This window comes from Ambystoma mexicanum, chromosome 5q, assembly GCF_040938575.1.
Source record: "Ambystoma mexicanum isolate Mex_15411 chromosome 5q, UKY_AmexF1_1, whole genome shotgun sequence".
NCBI classification, from domain to species: Eukaryota; Metazoa; Chordata; class Amphibia; order Caudata; family Ambystomatidae; genus Ambystoma; species Ambystoma mexicanum.
The window spans coordinates 1,236,070,775-1,236,089,445 of record NC_090933.1 but is presented as its reverse complement, the minus strand read 5'-3'; the positions used below and the strand labels follow the sequence as shown (position 1 = coordinate 1,236,089,445).

The 18,671-nt window shown below is 47.3% G+C and overlaps 1 protein-coding gene and 1 long non-coding RNA gene across 2 annotated transcripts in view; one reads left to right on the top strand and one right to left on the bottom strand.

Moving 5' to 3' along the window:
* LOC138497967 (lymphocyte antigen 6E-like) overlaps positions 1–18,671 on the bottom strand; it is a 79,968-nt gene that overhangs the window by 26,296 nt on the left and 35,001 nt on the right. Inside the window, exon 2 of the mRNA XM_069621742.1 lies at positions 1,348–1,470. Within this exon, the coding sequence (XP_069477843.1) occupies positions 1,348–1,470 (123 nt within the window). The remainder of the gene's footprint in view (positions 1–1,347; positions 1,471–18,671) is intronic.
* Positions 10,045–18,671, top strand: part of LOC138497968 (uncharacterized) — a 423,930-nt gene continuing 415,303 nt past the window's right edge. Inside the window, exon 1 of the long non-coding RNA XR_011278675.1 lies at positions 10,045–10,171. This is a non-coding gene — a long non-coding RNA (uncharacterized lncRNA). The remainder of the gene's footprint in view (positions 10,172–18,671) is intronic.

Genomic DNA, 18,671 nt, shown 5'->3' with positions numbered 1-18,671 from the left:
CCTAGTGGATGTTTGTAGGGTGTAGGTTGCTGGGACAAAAGCATAACCCTGCTTGCATTCATTTTCATTGTGCACTTTGAGCTGTTCTTTGCTTGTATTGGGGGTTGATGTAAAAGGAAACTATTGTTACTGCATGTTCTAGTGTCATCTCTGTGTTGGTACTTTACCAAAAAGGATATTTTGTCTTTTTGTTGCCACAACATTGGTGGCTGATGTAATCTGATTGTTCTAATTTGACCTAAAGAAATAAATTAATAAATATTCTTAATACACACCTACCTGGTTCCTATTCCATTGTGACACTGGGTATTTGTTGTGTGCAAGACGTTTTGGAGGCCTTATCAAAAAGGACCTGAATGATATAAATAAAAGCGTTTTTATTGTACGCCATATTCATTGTAGGGGAAGGAGACCCTGACTTGCGTGTGCCTGTGTAATAAACCAGGACATCAAGATGTACATGTGCCTAATTTAGGAATTCCATACATCTATATCAGTTTCGGCAAAACCACTGGCAACCATAGATGCACTGTGTATCCAAGTACATTATTTTGAACCTTCCCTGACATTATACACTTCATGTTCCTTAAACACAGGACTGGTGACTTCAGGAAATGCCACATGGGTTATACCAGATGGAGACTGACCACCTACCACAACTGTCATACCTTTAGGCATGATGAAGATGACAGAGATATGACAAACCACCATGTATGCATTCATCCACTCCTGCTATCACTCTATGTGTGGGCACCTATAAGATTGAGGAGTAGAAAAGTATCTACATAGAAATGCCATGGATTGCATGGACTGGCTAGTTCCATCGACAATACCCTCCCCGACCAGGCCGAAATCGCTCCTTCTGCATAAGTCAACGCAACAGAAGAAGGAATGCTCAGCATCGCCAGACTGGGAAATGAGAAGTGCACAAAAGGGAAAGCAAAACAAAATCATTCTGGGGCCATGTACTTGGTGAGGAAGGATAGCTCAGGGGCAACGCATTTGTCTTGGAAGCAAGACAACGCAGCACAACACAGGTTTGAATCCAGATCCTGAACTTAGAAAACATTCTCTGGTATTAAGCACATAATAAATTAACAATTATAATTACATCACTTTCTGTCATGCAATTCAGGTAGAAATAGAAAACTCCTTGAAGAACATCTAGTCAACCGCTGATTGTGGTGCCCAGCGAACTCTCATATACAACTTTCTCACCTATTGTACCCTCTGCTTCTACAAGACAGCGCTCCTTTGCTCCTCAGCGAGGTTCTAGCTATAGAAGGTATTCACACGTAGACACCACCCTGTGGCTTGCTAGAGCACGGTTTACTTTTTGAGCCTTACCTATTCCCGATGTATCCACCACTGTCATGCAGCTGTAGCCAGACTGGGAGCAATTTTGAGTTTTTATGATACAGTTGTCGTTGGTCGTCTGAGAGACGCAGACAAAACAGATTATGGAATGAGCTGAAAAAGAAAGTTGTATGCATCAGCAACATCATTATGTATGTTCCCACAGAATTAACAGGTAATGACAAGAATGCAATGCACCCCTTTCTGCTGAGGCTGTTCACCCGTAGTCAGCTCCCACACACTTTTGATTGAGTGTGACCGCCCAAGTACCACTTAGCTGGCCGCATGGCTTACGAACGGTGCGTACAATGCATGTATCGGATAATTTTTAAGCACCATACGATATGCAGAATTCGTATCATGGAGTGGGGGCATGGATCGTAAATCTGCTTAACTTCTAGGGCGTGCATGTTCGTCCTGAATTCCCATAAGGAGTCCTTGTAGGCTCTGGCCACCCCCGCAGTTGATGCTGCTACCTAAACCCCTCTGTGTTACGAATCAGACAGCATCGCTATACACATCTGATTTTGCTACAGATGAAGATGCTTTGGATTCCTATGGAATTGGTATGTTTTTTTGCACTGGTTTTTTGCATCTGCAAAAATCAGGCGGATTCCATGGGAAACCATATAAATGCCGTCTGCCATGCAGAGTCATGGCAAGCAGCGTTTGCGATTGTTTGCATGTATGAGTGCACAGGAAAACCCAGTTCCGCCTGTATGTTCATGCATGTTTACACCTACACACACAATTAAAATGTCAAGGAGGAGAGTTCTTGCACATAAGAACAATCGTAAAAAGGGTCCTCTCAATGCTATAGATCTGCTCCATTACTATGAGCCTCTGAACATGACATGAATTCGGTATAGCACATTGCATTGGCACACATCACAGAAGAACCCATTGTGGCTGTCCTCCTTGCTAAGAGGTGTCCATTCCAGCAAAGGTTGAGTGTAAGCTGTGCCCATCCTGTTTAGCACCTCTGGTGGCGAGTGTGCAACACTGGTGAGCATAAAGATTACTGAGCTCTATTCACATTGACAGCCCAGATGTGAGATGAGTCATAAATAAAGTGTGATACGTTTATATGACACAATTTACAGTCTCTAGGGGCCGGCATTTATTTATTTATTTATTCGGATTTGTAAAGCGCGCAACAGCCCGTAGGCATCGTGGCGCTGGTTACAGAGAGTTGGCAAAACGTAGATACATGACAGAGCATTATACCGTTTTTATTTTTTTTACATTTGATCATTTTCAATACATTCAAGAATGTACACAGTAGATTTACAATAGGGCAGTGGTTGGAGACATAGGGAGGCAAGAGGTACACAATGTAAAGGGTAGGTGTCAGTTAAAAAGTGAAGTTTTCCGATTTTTTCGAAAGGCAGGGAGGGAGGTTTCAGCTCTGAGGGGAGTAGGGAGCGAGTTCCAGAGTTTGGGTGCAATGTACGGGAAGCCTCTCCCGCCTGCTTTCGCCCTGTTGATGTGGGGGGCGATGAGTTGATTGGTGTAGCGAGCTCTTGTCGGTCAAGAGGAAGTGGTTCTGTTACCTGTTCGGTAACAGGTGCTATTGTTGCCCATTTCAATAATACTCATTTGAGCTCTTTTGGGAGTTTAAAAGGCTGAGTGCATCCTTCCGTTGCACGCAGATCTCAGATCTGGATAAATGTGTGCACTAGTCTGGGTGCGCGGACACGGGCCTCTACTAGGACCAGCTCAGACTTCGGTCTTTTTGGATCTAAACGCAAGACTTTTCAATTTAGTTGAGCGTTGATTCTGTCTGTGGCCTTCCTGGCTTAGCCGCTTCTTGAGCGCCCTGATGCCTATGGTGAAAGACTGCACTACATAAGCGCTAGATAGATCGCACTGTACTGATCTCCAACTGAGATCTGCACCCCCAGAGCATGCAAGGAGAAGAAACATGTGTAGTGCCTAGAAGCCTTTGTAGTGAGCATGATCACTATGCCCCATAAGAGAGGTGAGCATATTAAAGCCTCTGTATAAGTAAATACTGGGGGGGGGTGGGGAGTTAATTGCAACCACTTCTTTAAATGGGTCTGTGTGCACCCTAATGTGACAGGTGGAGACATTACAGCACATAACGAAGATGTGTCAAGGCACTAGAAGCGGGGACGCTGCACTGGGAATGGGATGGGTGTTCAGAGGGTGGAGAGCGCCCAGAGAAGCTCAGAGGGGCTTTACTCCCTCACCCTGTCTCCAGTTAGACCTCAAAGGGTGGCACCTACAAACAGAGAAACGTGTGTTGCACGATTCATTGTGAAACCTGCCTCCGTAGCACACAAACTCAACTGCAGAGGTGCCCACGCAACCGGAAGTTCCCAGGTGGGAAAGTCCTCAGCAGAAACAGAGAAGAGACCCAGGCAGAAGGTCTCCAGCTGCTTCCCTTTAATCTCCAACATTGCGCCACTGGACACCAGATTGTTCCAGCTGATGACAATCAAGGGAAAGCAGGAAAGGCTGCTGTTTGGAGGCGTGTTGCTGGGGAAGCCATCTCCAAACCGACTTGCAGTAAGTGTGAAAAGGCACTGCCTCTCACCCCACTCTCCCCCTCTAAACCTACTTACAGTCTTGAGTAACTCAAAGCACCAGGCCTGCGAGTCCGCCTGAACCTTCCGAGTCCGCAGCCCCTTGACCCCGGGGGGAAGATGGACACAGCACCAGCTTCAGATGGACGTGCAGAACAGAGACGAGTTGATACGAGAAGATGATGTCAGAGAACGACCCCATGGTCGTGGCCGTGAAGTCAGGTGTTTCTCGTGTCCGGTGCTTTGTAAATTACCAATAAAAACACACACAATAAATGAGAGAGAGAGGGAGAGAGGGTGCAAATTGAGGATGGAAGTGTGCCACAGCCTGGGCGTAATTTTAGGGGGTGGGGGCCACGGGTGTTTGTCCCTCCAAACTTTAATGGCACACCATGTTGCCCCCATTCATTTGGCTGGGGCACCTTTTCTTCAGATGTCATGTCCCCCCGCCCCAACATTTTCAGAAAAGCTACTCCACTTCCAGCAACATTGGTGTACAGTGACTTGTTGGCTGGGAGTCACCTCTAGGAGAACGAATTCATTCAGTGAGAGGGAGGCAGGGAGGGTGAAAGGTGGGTTTTTTAATATTTGGCTCATAGGTGGCACGCTAGCACCACTTGAGTCAAACCAATCGATATTGAAGGCATAGAGCGGAAGATGGCATTCAATGTGCCACCTCCCCATTCGTGGCATTGCCCTTTGCTGCCAGCTGTGTAGGAGGCATTTCCTACTGACTGCTCTTGCTGCCACTCTGACGTAAAGAGCCATTTTCACATCTACCGAGGGGTAATATGTTTCCTAAAACTTCAAACACCTGAAAACGGTGTCGATGTTCTGGGCTGCTTCGGCTCAGCGTTACTTTCTCTTGTCGGTGATTTTTTGCAATCTATTTCGCTGCAGATGTGGGACATTGACTGGCCCGTGCCGTGCGTGACACACCGAGGGACAAAGGGAAGACTCTATACAACCAGGTGGCATGCGAGGTATGTTCCCTTGGGGTCAGGCTCAGAGGTTTAAGCATGGCCTAGGGAGATGCTCTCACCAAACAGGGACGCGTCGCAATATAACAGTGCAGAGCCTTCATTGGCCCGCCGTGGGCTGCTAGGCCTGGCGGTAGGGACTGCAGCCTGACAAGCTCCCGGGAATAGGCAACTCTCCCCTGGACGTCGAGTTACAGCGCCCAGGTGGGCCAGCTTCTGTCTCATGCCACAAACGAGCGGCACAGAATTGTGCAACCACTCGTAAACGGTGAGTGACTTAATGTGAATCACTTGTGTGTGAATCAGTTGAGTACAAGTGTGAATCACTTGTGTGCGAATCACTTGTGTACCGCCCAGAGATACAGACCTGGTGATGAGCAACAGCTGGCTGAACAGAAATCAGCACGCCGCTCATAGGGTCCTTGCCTTTTGAGTGCTATCATTTGTAATGCATGCTTTGATCCTGGTTCTGTTTCCATAGTGCCCAAACTTGCCGCAAGCCAATTGTGTGGTGTCTTAGGCCTCACGCTCTGGTCATGTGTCTTCTGCTTAGCACGTGCTATGACGGGCCATCTAGGTGCCCTGTACTCTGAGGGTGCGACGGCAGAGATGCCGGACGACTGATAATGCAAAGTAGCTCTCTAGCCTCATGAAGAGATGGAAGCATTCAGGCTGATTCTTAGAGGGGGCGAATATTGTAGGCATATGGAATCTGCAACCTTTGGACAGGGTTTCGGACTACAATGACCATGATATCTGGCTATTGACTATGCTGGTCAGGGATCATGGGAGTTTTAGTCCAAAACATCTGGCGAGGCAAAGGTTGCAGACCTCTGCTCTATACTCTTGGGATAAGGTGGCCTCCAGGCGCACACCTCACCTCAGCCCTGTGCCCCGCTATCCCCACTGCAGGCTTCCTCCTACGAACTTCCAGAGCAAGCGCCCAATCAGCACCAGAGCCCTGCTATCAGCCTGCAGCTCGCGCCTGTAGCCTCAGGCTTGGAAGTACCTCATGAATGGCTCAAGTTCCACCCCACAGGTAACTCGAGTGTCGGGGCAAACACTACTGTACACAGGTGTGGATTGGCCAAGCATGTGCAGGGCACACTTTTGGGAATCATGTTGGTTACTAAAGAAATTGAACACACAGAAAGTGTACACCGATTCCCCGATCTCGCTGTTGAAAAATGCACCCTGTTATGTCCCAGAATTCTGAGCGCCATGCATTTTCCACAACTTGCAACTATTTGGGTAATTATTGAGCGCTGACCTAGCTTCGGGAAGCAATTGAGTGCTGCACAATCACAGGGGTAAGAACAAGGTTAGGGAGCAGAGAAACAAGGGAGCGGGGTTCTAACAACAGGGGAGGGAGGGCACTAGTCAGCAATGGATCTACAAGTAACCAGGGGAGGAAACAGTGGGGATCAGATCAACCAGTCTCCGGTATGGAGGGAGCAGCCATTCCTTGAAGACGAGGGTCTTGAGCTCCACCTGGTAAAATACATTTTTGAGCTGCCCAGCTGTTGGTATGGTTCAGATAGCAGACATGGTATGCAGTGCACACGTGTGTTCCATGCATCAAACTCTTTACACATGCAGATCTTCAGCAGGCGTGTGGATATATCTCATCAGTTGCACAGGAGTCTCCTAGGAATATCACCCTGAACACGTTACCTTACCTGCACCTTTTACACGTTTCCCAAATTCATCATGTTGCTGTTGGGGGTTTGTTGCTGTGCAATCCGTATCGTTTGCCATTTGAGGGCATTGCAAAGTTCATTGTTTTCTTATCTGTGAAAGACTTCTGCCTGATATTTAAATCTAGTGCTTGATACCGTGTTCCCGTCGCACGCGATGACCACACACAATGTCCCCATGAGCACACACTGCCCCCACACACACTATCCACATACACAACTGCTCCCCAAACACAAGTGCTGCCCACTCATTGTCCCCCACAGACGCACTTCTTCCACCCATTGCCTCTTCTCACACACTGGGGGTCATTCCGAGGTTGGAGGTAGCCATGGTGCTATTAGCGCCATGGCTACACCCATACCGCATACCGGGTCCGTGTTCCCTGAATGGGGAAATACCGGGCCATTCCAACCTTGGAGGACCCGGTATTTCTCCATTCAGGGAACCCATCCCCATTCCCATTCGAGCCCCCATAGGGCTCAATGGGAATGGGGAGGGAGCAAACAACGGGCCAGTTAATAACGGGCCCGTTGTTAGCTCCCTGGCCTGCTAGCAGGACCCGCTAAGGGCGCCTGGTTTTACCAGGCGCCCTTTGCGGGTCCCGCAAGCAGACTGGTAATAGGGCGGTAAGGGGTTAACGGCGCCAGCACCATTACCGGCGCCGGCACCATTACCGGTGCCGTTAACCCCTTACAGCCTAGCTCGGAATGAGGCCCACTGTCTCCACATCATTCCATCCACATAGGAATTGCCCCCACACACTACGCCATACACAACTGCTCCCCAAACACATACATTGCCCACAAATTGCCTCCCCCCCATTCACACACTACTTTTACCCACTGCCTCTTCTCACATGCTGTCTCCACACCATTCCATCCACATAGACATTGCCCCGACAAACATTGCCCCCACACATTACCCCATACACAACTGCTCCCCAAACACATGCATTGCCCACCAATTGCCCCCCTATGCACACAGTTTTATCCACTGCCTCTTCTCACATACTGTCTCCACACCATTCCACCGACATAGGCATTGCCCCCACATGCAGTGCTCCCCACACTCTACCCATGCACAACTGCTCCCTCAACACACACCCTACCCACACATTGCCCTCCAAATGCACACACACACTACTTCCATCCACTGCCTCTTGTCACACACTCTCTACACACCATTCCACCCACATAGGCATTGCCCCACATACACTGCCCCCAAACACTACCCCATACACAACTGCGCCCCAAACACGCACACTGCCCTCCCGCACACACTAGCCACACGCTGAGTGTTCTCACACACATACTTCTCACATACTGCCCACCCATACAAACACTGTCCCACACAAACATAATCACCCCATATTGCCCCAATGCATGGATTGCCAACAAACACACTGCCCACACACACACACACTCTCCACATATATGAACACAAACTACCCAACACAAACACTGTCCACAAACTGCCCCTTACATACACTACACTAGCACATACTGCCCCCCAAACACACTGTGCCACACAATGCCCACGCGTATATATTGCAAATACAAAAGCAAACACATTGGCCACGTCAATTCTCGTTTCCTACTCGGTTACATTGTTTTCGACATATGCAGCAGAACCTTTCAGTCTGTAATTGATAAGGCTTGCCAAGGAGAAGGTTGAACAATGGGCCTCATTACGAGTATGGAGGTAGCCATGGTGCTATTAGCGCCATGGCTACACCCATACCGCATACCGGGTCTGGGTTTCCTGAATGGGGACTTACCGGGTCATTCCAACATTGGAGGACCTGGTATTTCCCCATTCAGGGAACCCATCCCCATTCCCATTCGAGCCCGCATAGGGCTCAATGGGAATGGGGAGGGAGCTAACAGGGTTGTTACCTCCCTGGTTCTTTAGCGGCTCCCGCTAACGGCGGCAACCAACCTCCCTTAGCGGGACCCACTAAGGGATCTCGTAATGCGGCAGTAAGGGGTTAACGGCACCAGCATCCTTACCGGCGCCGTTAACCCCTTACCGCCGACCTTGTAATGAGGCCCAATGTGTTTTAACCAGTGGAAGGTCTGTGGAAGTGGCATAACATCTAAGGATGAGAACTAGAGGCGGATTTAGCACACGGACAATGGACAAAAGGCCACTGGACCCCGACGTTTCCTGGTCCTACACCTTCCCATCTCCTCCCATCAGCCACAACACACACACACCCTCCTCCCTCCTTGCTGGCAGTCAGGCACATTGGAATATTAAAGAGTAGCTTTAGCGCTCGCTCACAGGGCCTGCATAAACATTTGTTAGGGCTTGTGGGGGCCCATTTCAATATGATTGGGCCCCCCCCTCGCCTAGAGTTAGGAGGGGCGGACAGAGTCTGGCACCCTTGGGTTGCTTAAATAAGAATGGATACAAAGGAATGCCTTTTCATTTAATGGGGCAAGCAGTTTTAGGCGAGCAGAAAAACTAAACTGCAACTGAGAAGGCAGTAATTGAGTAAAAGGCAAAGAGGTGTAATACACAGCACATGAAATTCACAACACAGTGGGAATGTTAGGCATGCAAGCTACTGATATGTTCTAATTTGTCTTCCGGACCTGTCCAGCAAAAGATATGGGAAACCTAATTGCCACAATATGGATGGACATGATCAGTAGTGACATCACCGTAAATAACATTACAGCAGTGACATCAGTCTGCAATACTCTAGGATACCTTTGGTAAAGAAATTAAAATATGTTTTCACATGTAAGCCAAAAGAATATTATGCTGAGCGATGTATATAAATATTCACTATTATAAATATTCAACAGCTCAATAGTTTAGTAAACCATGAGGGTTTTTCTTCATAGCAGAAATTGTAAACTGAATCACTTCTAGTGCCACCCAATGTTAGAAGATCAAGCACAATAAGATTAAATCATTTTCCCAAGGTCACACATTTTGTTAAAGTGGTGAAATTAGTATTTGGACCCAGGCTGTGATTTAAGCACTTGACTGCATATCTTCCCAGTAACAGCTCACATACATATTTTTTAAGGTTTGGGTTTCTGAAATGAGGTAGGATCCTCAGGCTCATTAGGTAGGTTTCAGTCAAGGACGTAGGGCATGGGAGGGGACATGGGAGGGGACAGTGGGGGCAAATCCCGGCCACAATTTTAAGAGGGGGAGATAAAATGGCATTTATCCCCCCCAGAATAAAATTGTTTTGTTGAGTCGTGCACAAATCCAGTACAGTGCACTGCACTGTCTGCGGTTGCAAATGTTTGCAGGCTGTGAGGCTGCTGCAGCCGTCACTCTGCGTGCGTGCACAAAAGTAAAAGTTCTTCTGCAGACTGAAAGGTAAATGTATTTGCTCGCACCTGCGCATTTGGAACTTGCCTGGGGAACAAACTGCGCATGCCCCTGCGCAGTGCACTGCTGCGCAGCAGCCTCAGCCTGCATTTTCTTCCAGAAGGATGGGAGCAGGCAGCAACGCTTGCTCTTGTCGTGCTGCTGACAGAGAACTTGGCTGGGCAGTCGTTATCGAGGAGGGAGAGAGAAACAGAGACTGTCTACTCGACAGCTACGAGCTACCTACTAGGGGCGGTATGTAGCAGTAAAATCTTGTGTTCTTGGGAAACCAATTTATAGTCAGAGCTCTGCATTCCAGCTATACCCAGCATGACCCAGAAAAACAAACGAGTGACCAATAATCACTGATACAACATGCAGAATTCTTTATAAATGCAACCAAACTTCAATTATTTGTCTGTCTGTCACCTCCAGGCCCTCTGTGTGCCACCAATAATATTGGGAACCTGACATATATGGTCCGGCGCTGTTCTGGTTGGCTGATTTACTCGTCGGCATCCCATGCATTTAACCAATGTGTCTAAGGTTTAAGAGTGCGATAAATGATTACTGCTACGGATGGCTGCTAAGAGCGGTTAACCTTTAGGTGCGCTTGGAAAAATCATCTGAAAGCGAGGCCGTGCAAGCAGAGCTGTGTGAAATCCCGTTACAGTATGCAGTGAAAATTATTCTGGCCCAATGCCCGCGTCTGCTAAAGGGCGACCTGGTTTAATCGCCAGTGTCTGCCACTGCACCAGCCGTGCCTTTCAGCGTCAGGTGCATAATGCCAAATTATAGATAGTAGAATCATTTGAGGTTTCTAGATGGCGGGAACAGTCCCAGAATATATTACCGCCTTGAATTACCCACATTTCTACGTGTGAAGGTTCTGTACGGCAGCATGTAATCCGCCAGAGTAGCTAATCATATCATATTGATTTAGATGCTGCTGGAAAGGGAAATCCAATTGTTAGACTGCACAAGCTTCTCGGAGAATCTGCACTAATGATTGCGTTTGTAATCCCATTTGCAGGTGAAAGTTCTGCAAAACATGCATGAGGTGAATATCAATTGTGCCTTGTGTGGATGCCACGCTGGCAAACTGGGTTTACAGGAGGAGAGGTGGACAATAATGCAGCTAGCTCAGGGGCAGCCTGGGATGGTACATACCATGTGCCCCTTCACACACGCCATTGCCTTATGACTTGATGCAGACAAAGATTTCTACATTCATTGCTAAAAAAAAAAATCCTGTTTCACTGCGTAAGAGTTCAATGCTCGCTCTCTGGCTGGCTGTCCTCACATGCAGGCTATGGCCCACGGCAATTGTGTGCTGGATGACATTAGTAATATGGTGACATTTTATATAGCGCTTCATGATATATTCCTGCCACTGCAAACCGCTGCAGTAGTAAATGTTATTTTTACCCAACTTCGATGGTACTCAAGACCTCAGAAAAAGATGGGCTCAGTCGGCCCTGCCTGCTTTCGAATCTTTGTTCGGCATCCTGACCAGACCCAGGTGAAGTTGTGTCGGCCCTGCTGGGCAGATACAACAGTCGTTTCTTAACTTTCCTGTTTGTGTGTGTCACATGCTTCTCAAACAGGAACGTTAGGAAACGACTGTTGTGTCTGCATTAAGTATGTTTCCAACACCCGACTATAGATGAATGACACATTTCCCACCATGAAATGTAAGCCAAATCGTTATAATTCATTTAAAACACAGAACCAATACCATCAGAAATCCCTATAATCACTAAAAGGAAGTTAAACAAGGTTTTTAAATACAAAATCAAATGCAAAGACAAAATCATACCCACAAATCAAGAGCCTAATTATGTTGCTGGCACTGTGTTGATCATAACCTTGTGTTCTGTGTTTATGGACCCCTAGCAACAGCTGGAACCTTTTCTTGCATGTGCCTCTCAGTTACAGATGAGGCTGTTAGAGGCGGGTGGCTTCCTGGGAGTTCCAAGCAGTGTCTGCAAGTGGCTCTGCAGCTCTTGTTCGCTTCCATTACTACTTGAGACACAATTAGCATTTTTAGAGGTTACTATCCCAGTCTCTCCAGGTGATAGGTTATGCAGCTCTCAAAACACAAATGCCGTAGTAAGGTTTTTATGTGCCTGCTTTGGGTATACCTTTGGAAGGATTCAGACATTGGCGCGGTCAATTCTCAGAGTAAAGACTGTAAAAAGGAAAACGTTATTCTGAGTCCAGGTCTTCCTTGTCCCAATTCTTGAGATCCCTCTGCTGAGGCCCATTTTGGTTGTAAACCACTTGGTATTCAAACAGGAATTCATGGTAAGTGAGAGGTGCTTTATAACCAGATGAGCGTTAGGGATATGCAAATGAGCAAACCTTGTAGGGATGGGGATTGTGAAACACCGGTCTTCCACATGAAAGTACGACGAGGAAGACCTGACTTGGCATAATATAGATGACTAGTAAGCAATTAGGCCATTTCTGTTTGTTTTTGGCTATGCAAGCTCTACCTGTGCCCGTTCCCTCTGCCCTCAAAAACTCTACACTGTGAAATTCTGGTGCTAGGGGCTGCATCAGGTACGTCTAATCGACAAAGAGTCCTATGTAATTTAATACACACTGCTATTTTAACTTTGTGAAAAGTCGAGTTCTTTGACCAAAATGCAATAATTACATTTTAAAAAACAAAGTCCTCAAGGTGTCCCCTGCCCCCCCCCCCATATTTTATGTGTCTCCTACGCCCCTGGTTCCAGTACAATTCCTTTATTACAGCATCTGTACGTTACATTCAGATATTACAGAGATAACTCAGAGATAACCACTGACTCCCATCACCCAGGCAGAGGCTCTCCAACTGCCTGTATCTAGTACCTTGTCTGCATACATTCTCTCACTCACAGCCAACATTCTTTCTTACATCACCAGGCTTCCACATCCATCCCAAGCCCTATACAGCAGTTTCCAAAAACTAAATAATTTGTTTTTCAATCAATGCCTTGAAAAATACACAAATCACATAAGAAACCAACCTGACATTACATACTTTGCTATAGACATAGGTCAAGCAAAAAGACATGTATATCTTTATTTTCACCAACTTGAATGCACAATTGCAGCAGTGTCCTGCAAAAGAATATGGCCCTAAAACAATATCATTTGGTCTTAAAAAGGGTATTAACAGCGAAGGAGAAATCAATATAAGGCAGTCTGCTAGCCATTATTTTACACAGCATGCAGCGTTATACTCTTTTCCCATTTATTGTCACCCACCAATCATGCCTTTTAAGAGACAACCGTCCTTATGCAGGTTCCCTGTGTCTGGATCATCAACCTCTGATCAGTTTATTGGAATGGGGTTGATACAAAGCTGAAACTGGGGGTGCAGATGGAGCATGCATTCTTATCTAAGTGGCTGCATATTCAACATTTACCTGTTCATTTATCTATTGCAGCTGTGACTGCGTGTAAGGGGGCAGCCAGAGCAAGCACGCGCCACCCTTGCATCACAAATATGCTCCCTTTTACTCTCCTGCTTCCATTTTCTCCCATACAACAGACTTTTTGCCCTCCTTTTTTCCTTACTAGCAATTTCCTCTCTACTATCCCACTGTTTCCTGCTCTTTTTGTACACTGTCATCCTCTGTTCTTGCCTCATTCCCCTAATCCTCCTCTCGCCTTTTCTTTCTCCATTTTCTGCCAAAGGTTTCTTTGTTATAAAAATACCACTCTCTTCCTCATTTTGCTGCTATTCACATACCCACCTGACTTCCTTCACTCCGACAATGTTTCCCTCTGTTGTTTACCCACGTCATACACCATTTGCCCTTACATTGCTGCCCCTCCACTCCCCATTCCTCACTCACTTGCCTCCCTTCTCTCTCTTGCTCCTGCCCTCCCTCACTCTTCATTTCTCCCTGACTCTTTAGACCTCTATTATTCCCCATTCTCCTGAACTCCCTGCCCTCTATTGCCCCACCCTTTAATCCTCTTCACCCTGCATTGTCCCTCATCCTTGTGCCTTATCAACTATTGTCCCACTCTCTTGCCCTCATTCATTTTCTGTACCTAGTCAGCCTTTTACCCTCAGCTGGCTCTCTTCAATCCCTTTATCTCCTGCCTTCCCTCACTCTCAATCTCTCCCTCACACTTCTGCCCTCCTTCATTCTCCACTCTCGTGTCCCATCAGTGTTCATGTTACCTGCCCCATCTCTACTTTACCCCCTCACTATTCTGCCCACATTCCCTTTCCATGTCCATTCACTGCTTCCCAGCAGGGCCCTTTTGGCACTGGTTAAGATATGGAGGTGGTGGGGTTAACGTTAAGGGGTCTTCCAAGTGCCAAAAGCAGCACCCACAAAAAAAGGCAACCTCTCGGATGTTTTGAGATTAAAAGGTGATCTCCTTTACGTTGGTGATGTGGAATGACACATCAAGTGTGTGGGGTAAGAACACGGGGGACACGCACACAATGGATATCACCTCCTGTAATGTCTCTTCCCATTGCCCATTGCCCATTGCCTCGAACCCTATAATTTCCAACATTAGTACCCAGCGAGGGCGCTATCAGAATAAAAGAGTCATTCTGATTGACCCTCGCCGAGTCATTACCAGGCCGGGAATCCCTCTGTTGGGATTCCATGGCCTTTGTCCCCAGCAGGGGGGGCGTGACAGCCCCTCAGCCAATGAGGAGGCTGGAAGCGGGGCCATCCCCGCTCCGAGCCTCCCCATGGCTGAGAGGCTGCCTTCGCCCCCCGCTGGGGACTGAGGTGAGGCTTTTTTTTCTGTCCTCCCCTTTCCTCCCACCTCCCTGCCCTCCCCACCCCACTTAACTTTTATCCCTTGGTTTCCGGTGGGGGATGATGGCAGCCTCCTGCCGTGTGGAGACTCGGAGCGGGGCCATCCCCGCTCCCAGCCTCCACACGGCTGGAGGCTTCCATCGTCCCCCGCCGGGGACTCAGGTACGTTTTTGTTTTTTTTCCCTTTCCCCTCCCTTCCGCCCTCCCAACTGCACTTACCTTCTTTTTTTTTCGGGAGCGGACGTGCTGGAAACGCTTCTGTTTCCAGCGTGTCTGCTCCCGATGGCCGCCATGGAAAGGGAAAACGTTTGCCGTTTTTTTTTCTCCCAAAACGTTGCTGCGTTTCGTGAAAAAAAAAGCTTTTAGTGCCCCGGTCACGCAGTTTTTACGGGCCAGGGTACTAATAGCTATATGCCCCTCATGGCGGGGGCATTACCGACTCAGGGCCCCGGGGCATTTGCAAGGGCCTTAACGAAGGCCCCGGTGCATTACCTGAGTCGGTAATGCCCTGCCGCTCGGGGCATATTGCTTTATTAGGCTTGATCTTTCAAAATTACCACCCTTAACAGCAAAACCTGCCAAAGAGATGCAGCTGTCTCTAGCTAGAGTCAGGCCCCCCAACACAGAAAACAGTAAAAAAAGCACTACTTTGAAAAAGTAACATTTGTTCCTAAAGTTCTCGTTGTGCAGCCCCGCCCACTCGAAGCTTCACCTCCTTGACCCACCCACATGTGACCCTCTGTCATTTTCGCACACTGGGTCCTTTGGTTTAAATATGCCACTGATGAGAACGTCAACTAGCGTCCGGTGAAGAGGACGCTAATTCCTTCTGGGCACTGGCGGCAGTTTTTAACTAAATGGTTTACCCGTTTGTGTGATAGCAACTGACTTTGACTTTTGATACTAGACTACCCTCTAGTGGCTATTCTTCAGAGTATTTCAAAACACACCTTCACAGTTTCCTAACATTAGTCATGTTTTATGTCATGTCGGGATCAGTGCATTATATTACTGTGCTCGACTGAAATTGCGGCATGTACTTTAACAGTAAAACCACCACAGTGACGGGAGCTCGCTGTTGAGGGGGCGGGGGAAAATGTCCGTTTGTGTTTATTGCTTCGAGTGCTAGCGATAGGACGGGCCGCTTCCCCACTTCTGCCCCCATAAGGTCCGAGGATGGGCACAGCTGCTTTGTGCTCCTGTAATGGCGAGGCGGCGATGTTAAGGGCTACTATATTTCTGAAGAAGTGACCCTATTTCATGACATGATCTGATTTTTGGAAAATGTCATATACTGTTAGTAGTGATTTTCAAAATATTGGGAAAGGCGATGTTTTTTTTGCAAGAGGAGCTCGCCTTTGTGAGAGGGCGCTGGATTTCAGGTAAGTTAAGGAGAGACGCAATTGCTTACTGTACCCATCACTCTCTACCACACATGAGACACGGGGCTTTCGTGTGCTTTTTAGACTACAATAAGTTGGCCGCTGATCAGTGAGCCGCACACCATGTGTTCACTTCTGCACCATTCTGTAGCACTAAGAGCAGTGTCCAAGTCCTGAACATTAAAGTGGGGGGACTCATCAACAATGTCAGGCGGGTCGTGGGTAGATAGCTCAGGGGCAACGTGGTACAGGTTCAATCCCCGGGTTCACGCTTAGAAACCTCTGGGTACTAAGCGTGTTACCTATCATACCATACCAAACACGCGAAATAACCTCTCGTATTATAACAAACACGCAATGGGATGTGACGCCACCAGAAATTAGCATATCTTGGTGGATTATGCCAATTTCATTAAATTGGTTTTGCATAACCACCCACATTGCACAGGACGAATGGCATTTGCCTTTCATAAAATCAACACACACACAAAACCAAGAGGATATGTTCTTCTTTTCTTCTAATAGGGTTTTTGAAAACGTTAAAAGGTGTGCATGTTTTAAACTCCAGGAACCAATACAAATGTTTTTCCTGGGACTTGTAGTCCCGAAATGGGACCTTTCACGTTTAGTTGTTTTTTTTCATCAGCGTATACAGTGCAGCGGTGAAGTGTCTGGCATGCAAACGTGACGACTGCAGCTCGAACCCCGGGGTCGGATTTTGATTCATGAATTCAAAGAGGACATTGTTCTTCATTTTAGCGGCACACCCACCCTGGCTGAGGGGCATAGCAAGCATGAGGCTCCTTGCATACCTGCCTACATTTGAAAATCAAAATTCCTGAGATTTATGCCCCGCCCACAGCCACACAAGACTCCGCCCATTTGCACACGGCCCCGCCCACCTATCAAAAAGGTAAACTCGGTTGTTGTAGCCTTCAGTTTTCTTACTATAGCATTGAAAATAATTAATTCAATGCTATAGTAGCCGAAATAATAGTGCTTTCAATCCATGTCATTGCATTGAAAGCACTATTATTTCGGCTGCGCCGCCGCCTTCATTTTGCTTACCATAGCACTGAAAATCATTCATTCAATGCTATAGTAACGCGAAAAGAAGGCGGCGCCGCAGCAGAAATAATGCTGCTTTCAATCCAATGGCATGGATTGAAAGCACTATTATTATAGTGGTGCAGGCAGTGTGCACAAACATTTAACGCCGTTTCCGGGTCCCGTCATATTCTCCACCTGTAGCCAATCAGGTGGAGAATTTGACGGACCGGAAAGAATCTCAAAATTCCTGAGATTCAAGGGACTTTTCCGGAGACCCGGAGAAATGCGTGAAATTCCGGAGTCTCCGGAAAAATTCCGGAGGTTAGGCAGGTATGGCTCCTTGCCAGGTTTCATGGCCGCATTGCTGCCATGCACGTGGGAACACTATGCTTGTTACCAGGGGAGCCGATTTATGAATTTCCCGGGGCGGGGGGGGGACAAATACAGGAAGTGACATCACTGGCAGTTATATGACCGCAAATTTGCATGTAGTCGCCAACTTGGTGTGACGGCGCGCAGGGGGGGCGGGTGTTGGCGCGCGCAGTGCAGAACAGTGGAAACATTGGCTAGCATGGACTGCATATACTAAAGTCAAGAAAGAAGGAGATTTAAGCCTTCAAGTTGCATTCCAGTAAGGCATCACTGCCCCTACTCCACCGCTCTATAATCGTCCAGCAACACAACTAGGATGGGAGAATGAAATGCTTGCTAAACAGAAGGTACAGCTGCAAGGTGGAGTACCACCACCACCAAAAAAAAAGTTCCCAATTCAAGGGAAACGAGAAGTAAAGATGTTTCCCGATTAAAAACTACCTAGCAAGACGTGTGTGGTGCCATAGTTACGTAAAGCATCAACAATTCAAACTTACAATAGTGCTGCTGTAGATTGGCCAGCCGAAAGTGAAGTTTGCTAAGATGTTACCTCTGGGTAACCAGATAGAGTTAGGGATGTAGCTTAATCTTAAACCTTTCAGTGGACACATCAGATGTGCTGCTGAAGTATAATGCAATCCTGGCTGAAGTATAATGCAATCAAGTGTGGTTTCAGACTTGGGGGGAAGAGTGTTAACTGGTTTTAACATTGTAGTTTACCAGAAATTCTGGTAAAGTAGTGTACAATGTTAAAAAGCAGTTACCCAGGCTCACCCTGAACCCAGGTGATGTTTGGGACTGATGGAAGCACTCGCGTCTAAATGTTGTATCCATGGTTGTCTCCATGTTTTAAAAACTCCCACTTTCCGGGTTTTCAACATTCATTTGAAACACCCCTTATTCAAAAAATGAAGGAGTCAGTAAAAAAGCCAATGCTGAAAAGCCTATTTCGCACAAGTAGTAAGACCCAAAGGGTAAGAGCGACTGTATAGCAGACCATGCCAATGTAGGATACTCCAGGATTACCTTCAGTCAAAATTCACCCACTCCAATGTTCCAAAATTCAGAATGCAGAGTAGTGTCCGACTGAACCTCAATCAGCTCTTCATGGCCATCAAATGGATGATGCACCACCTCCTCTGCCAGAAAAGTCTGCATCACCCAGTC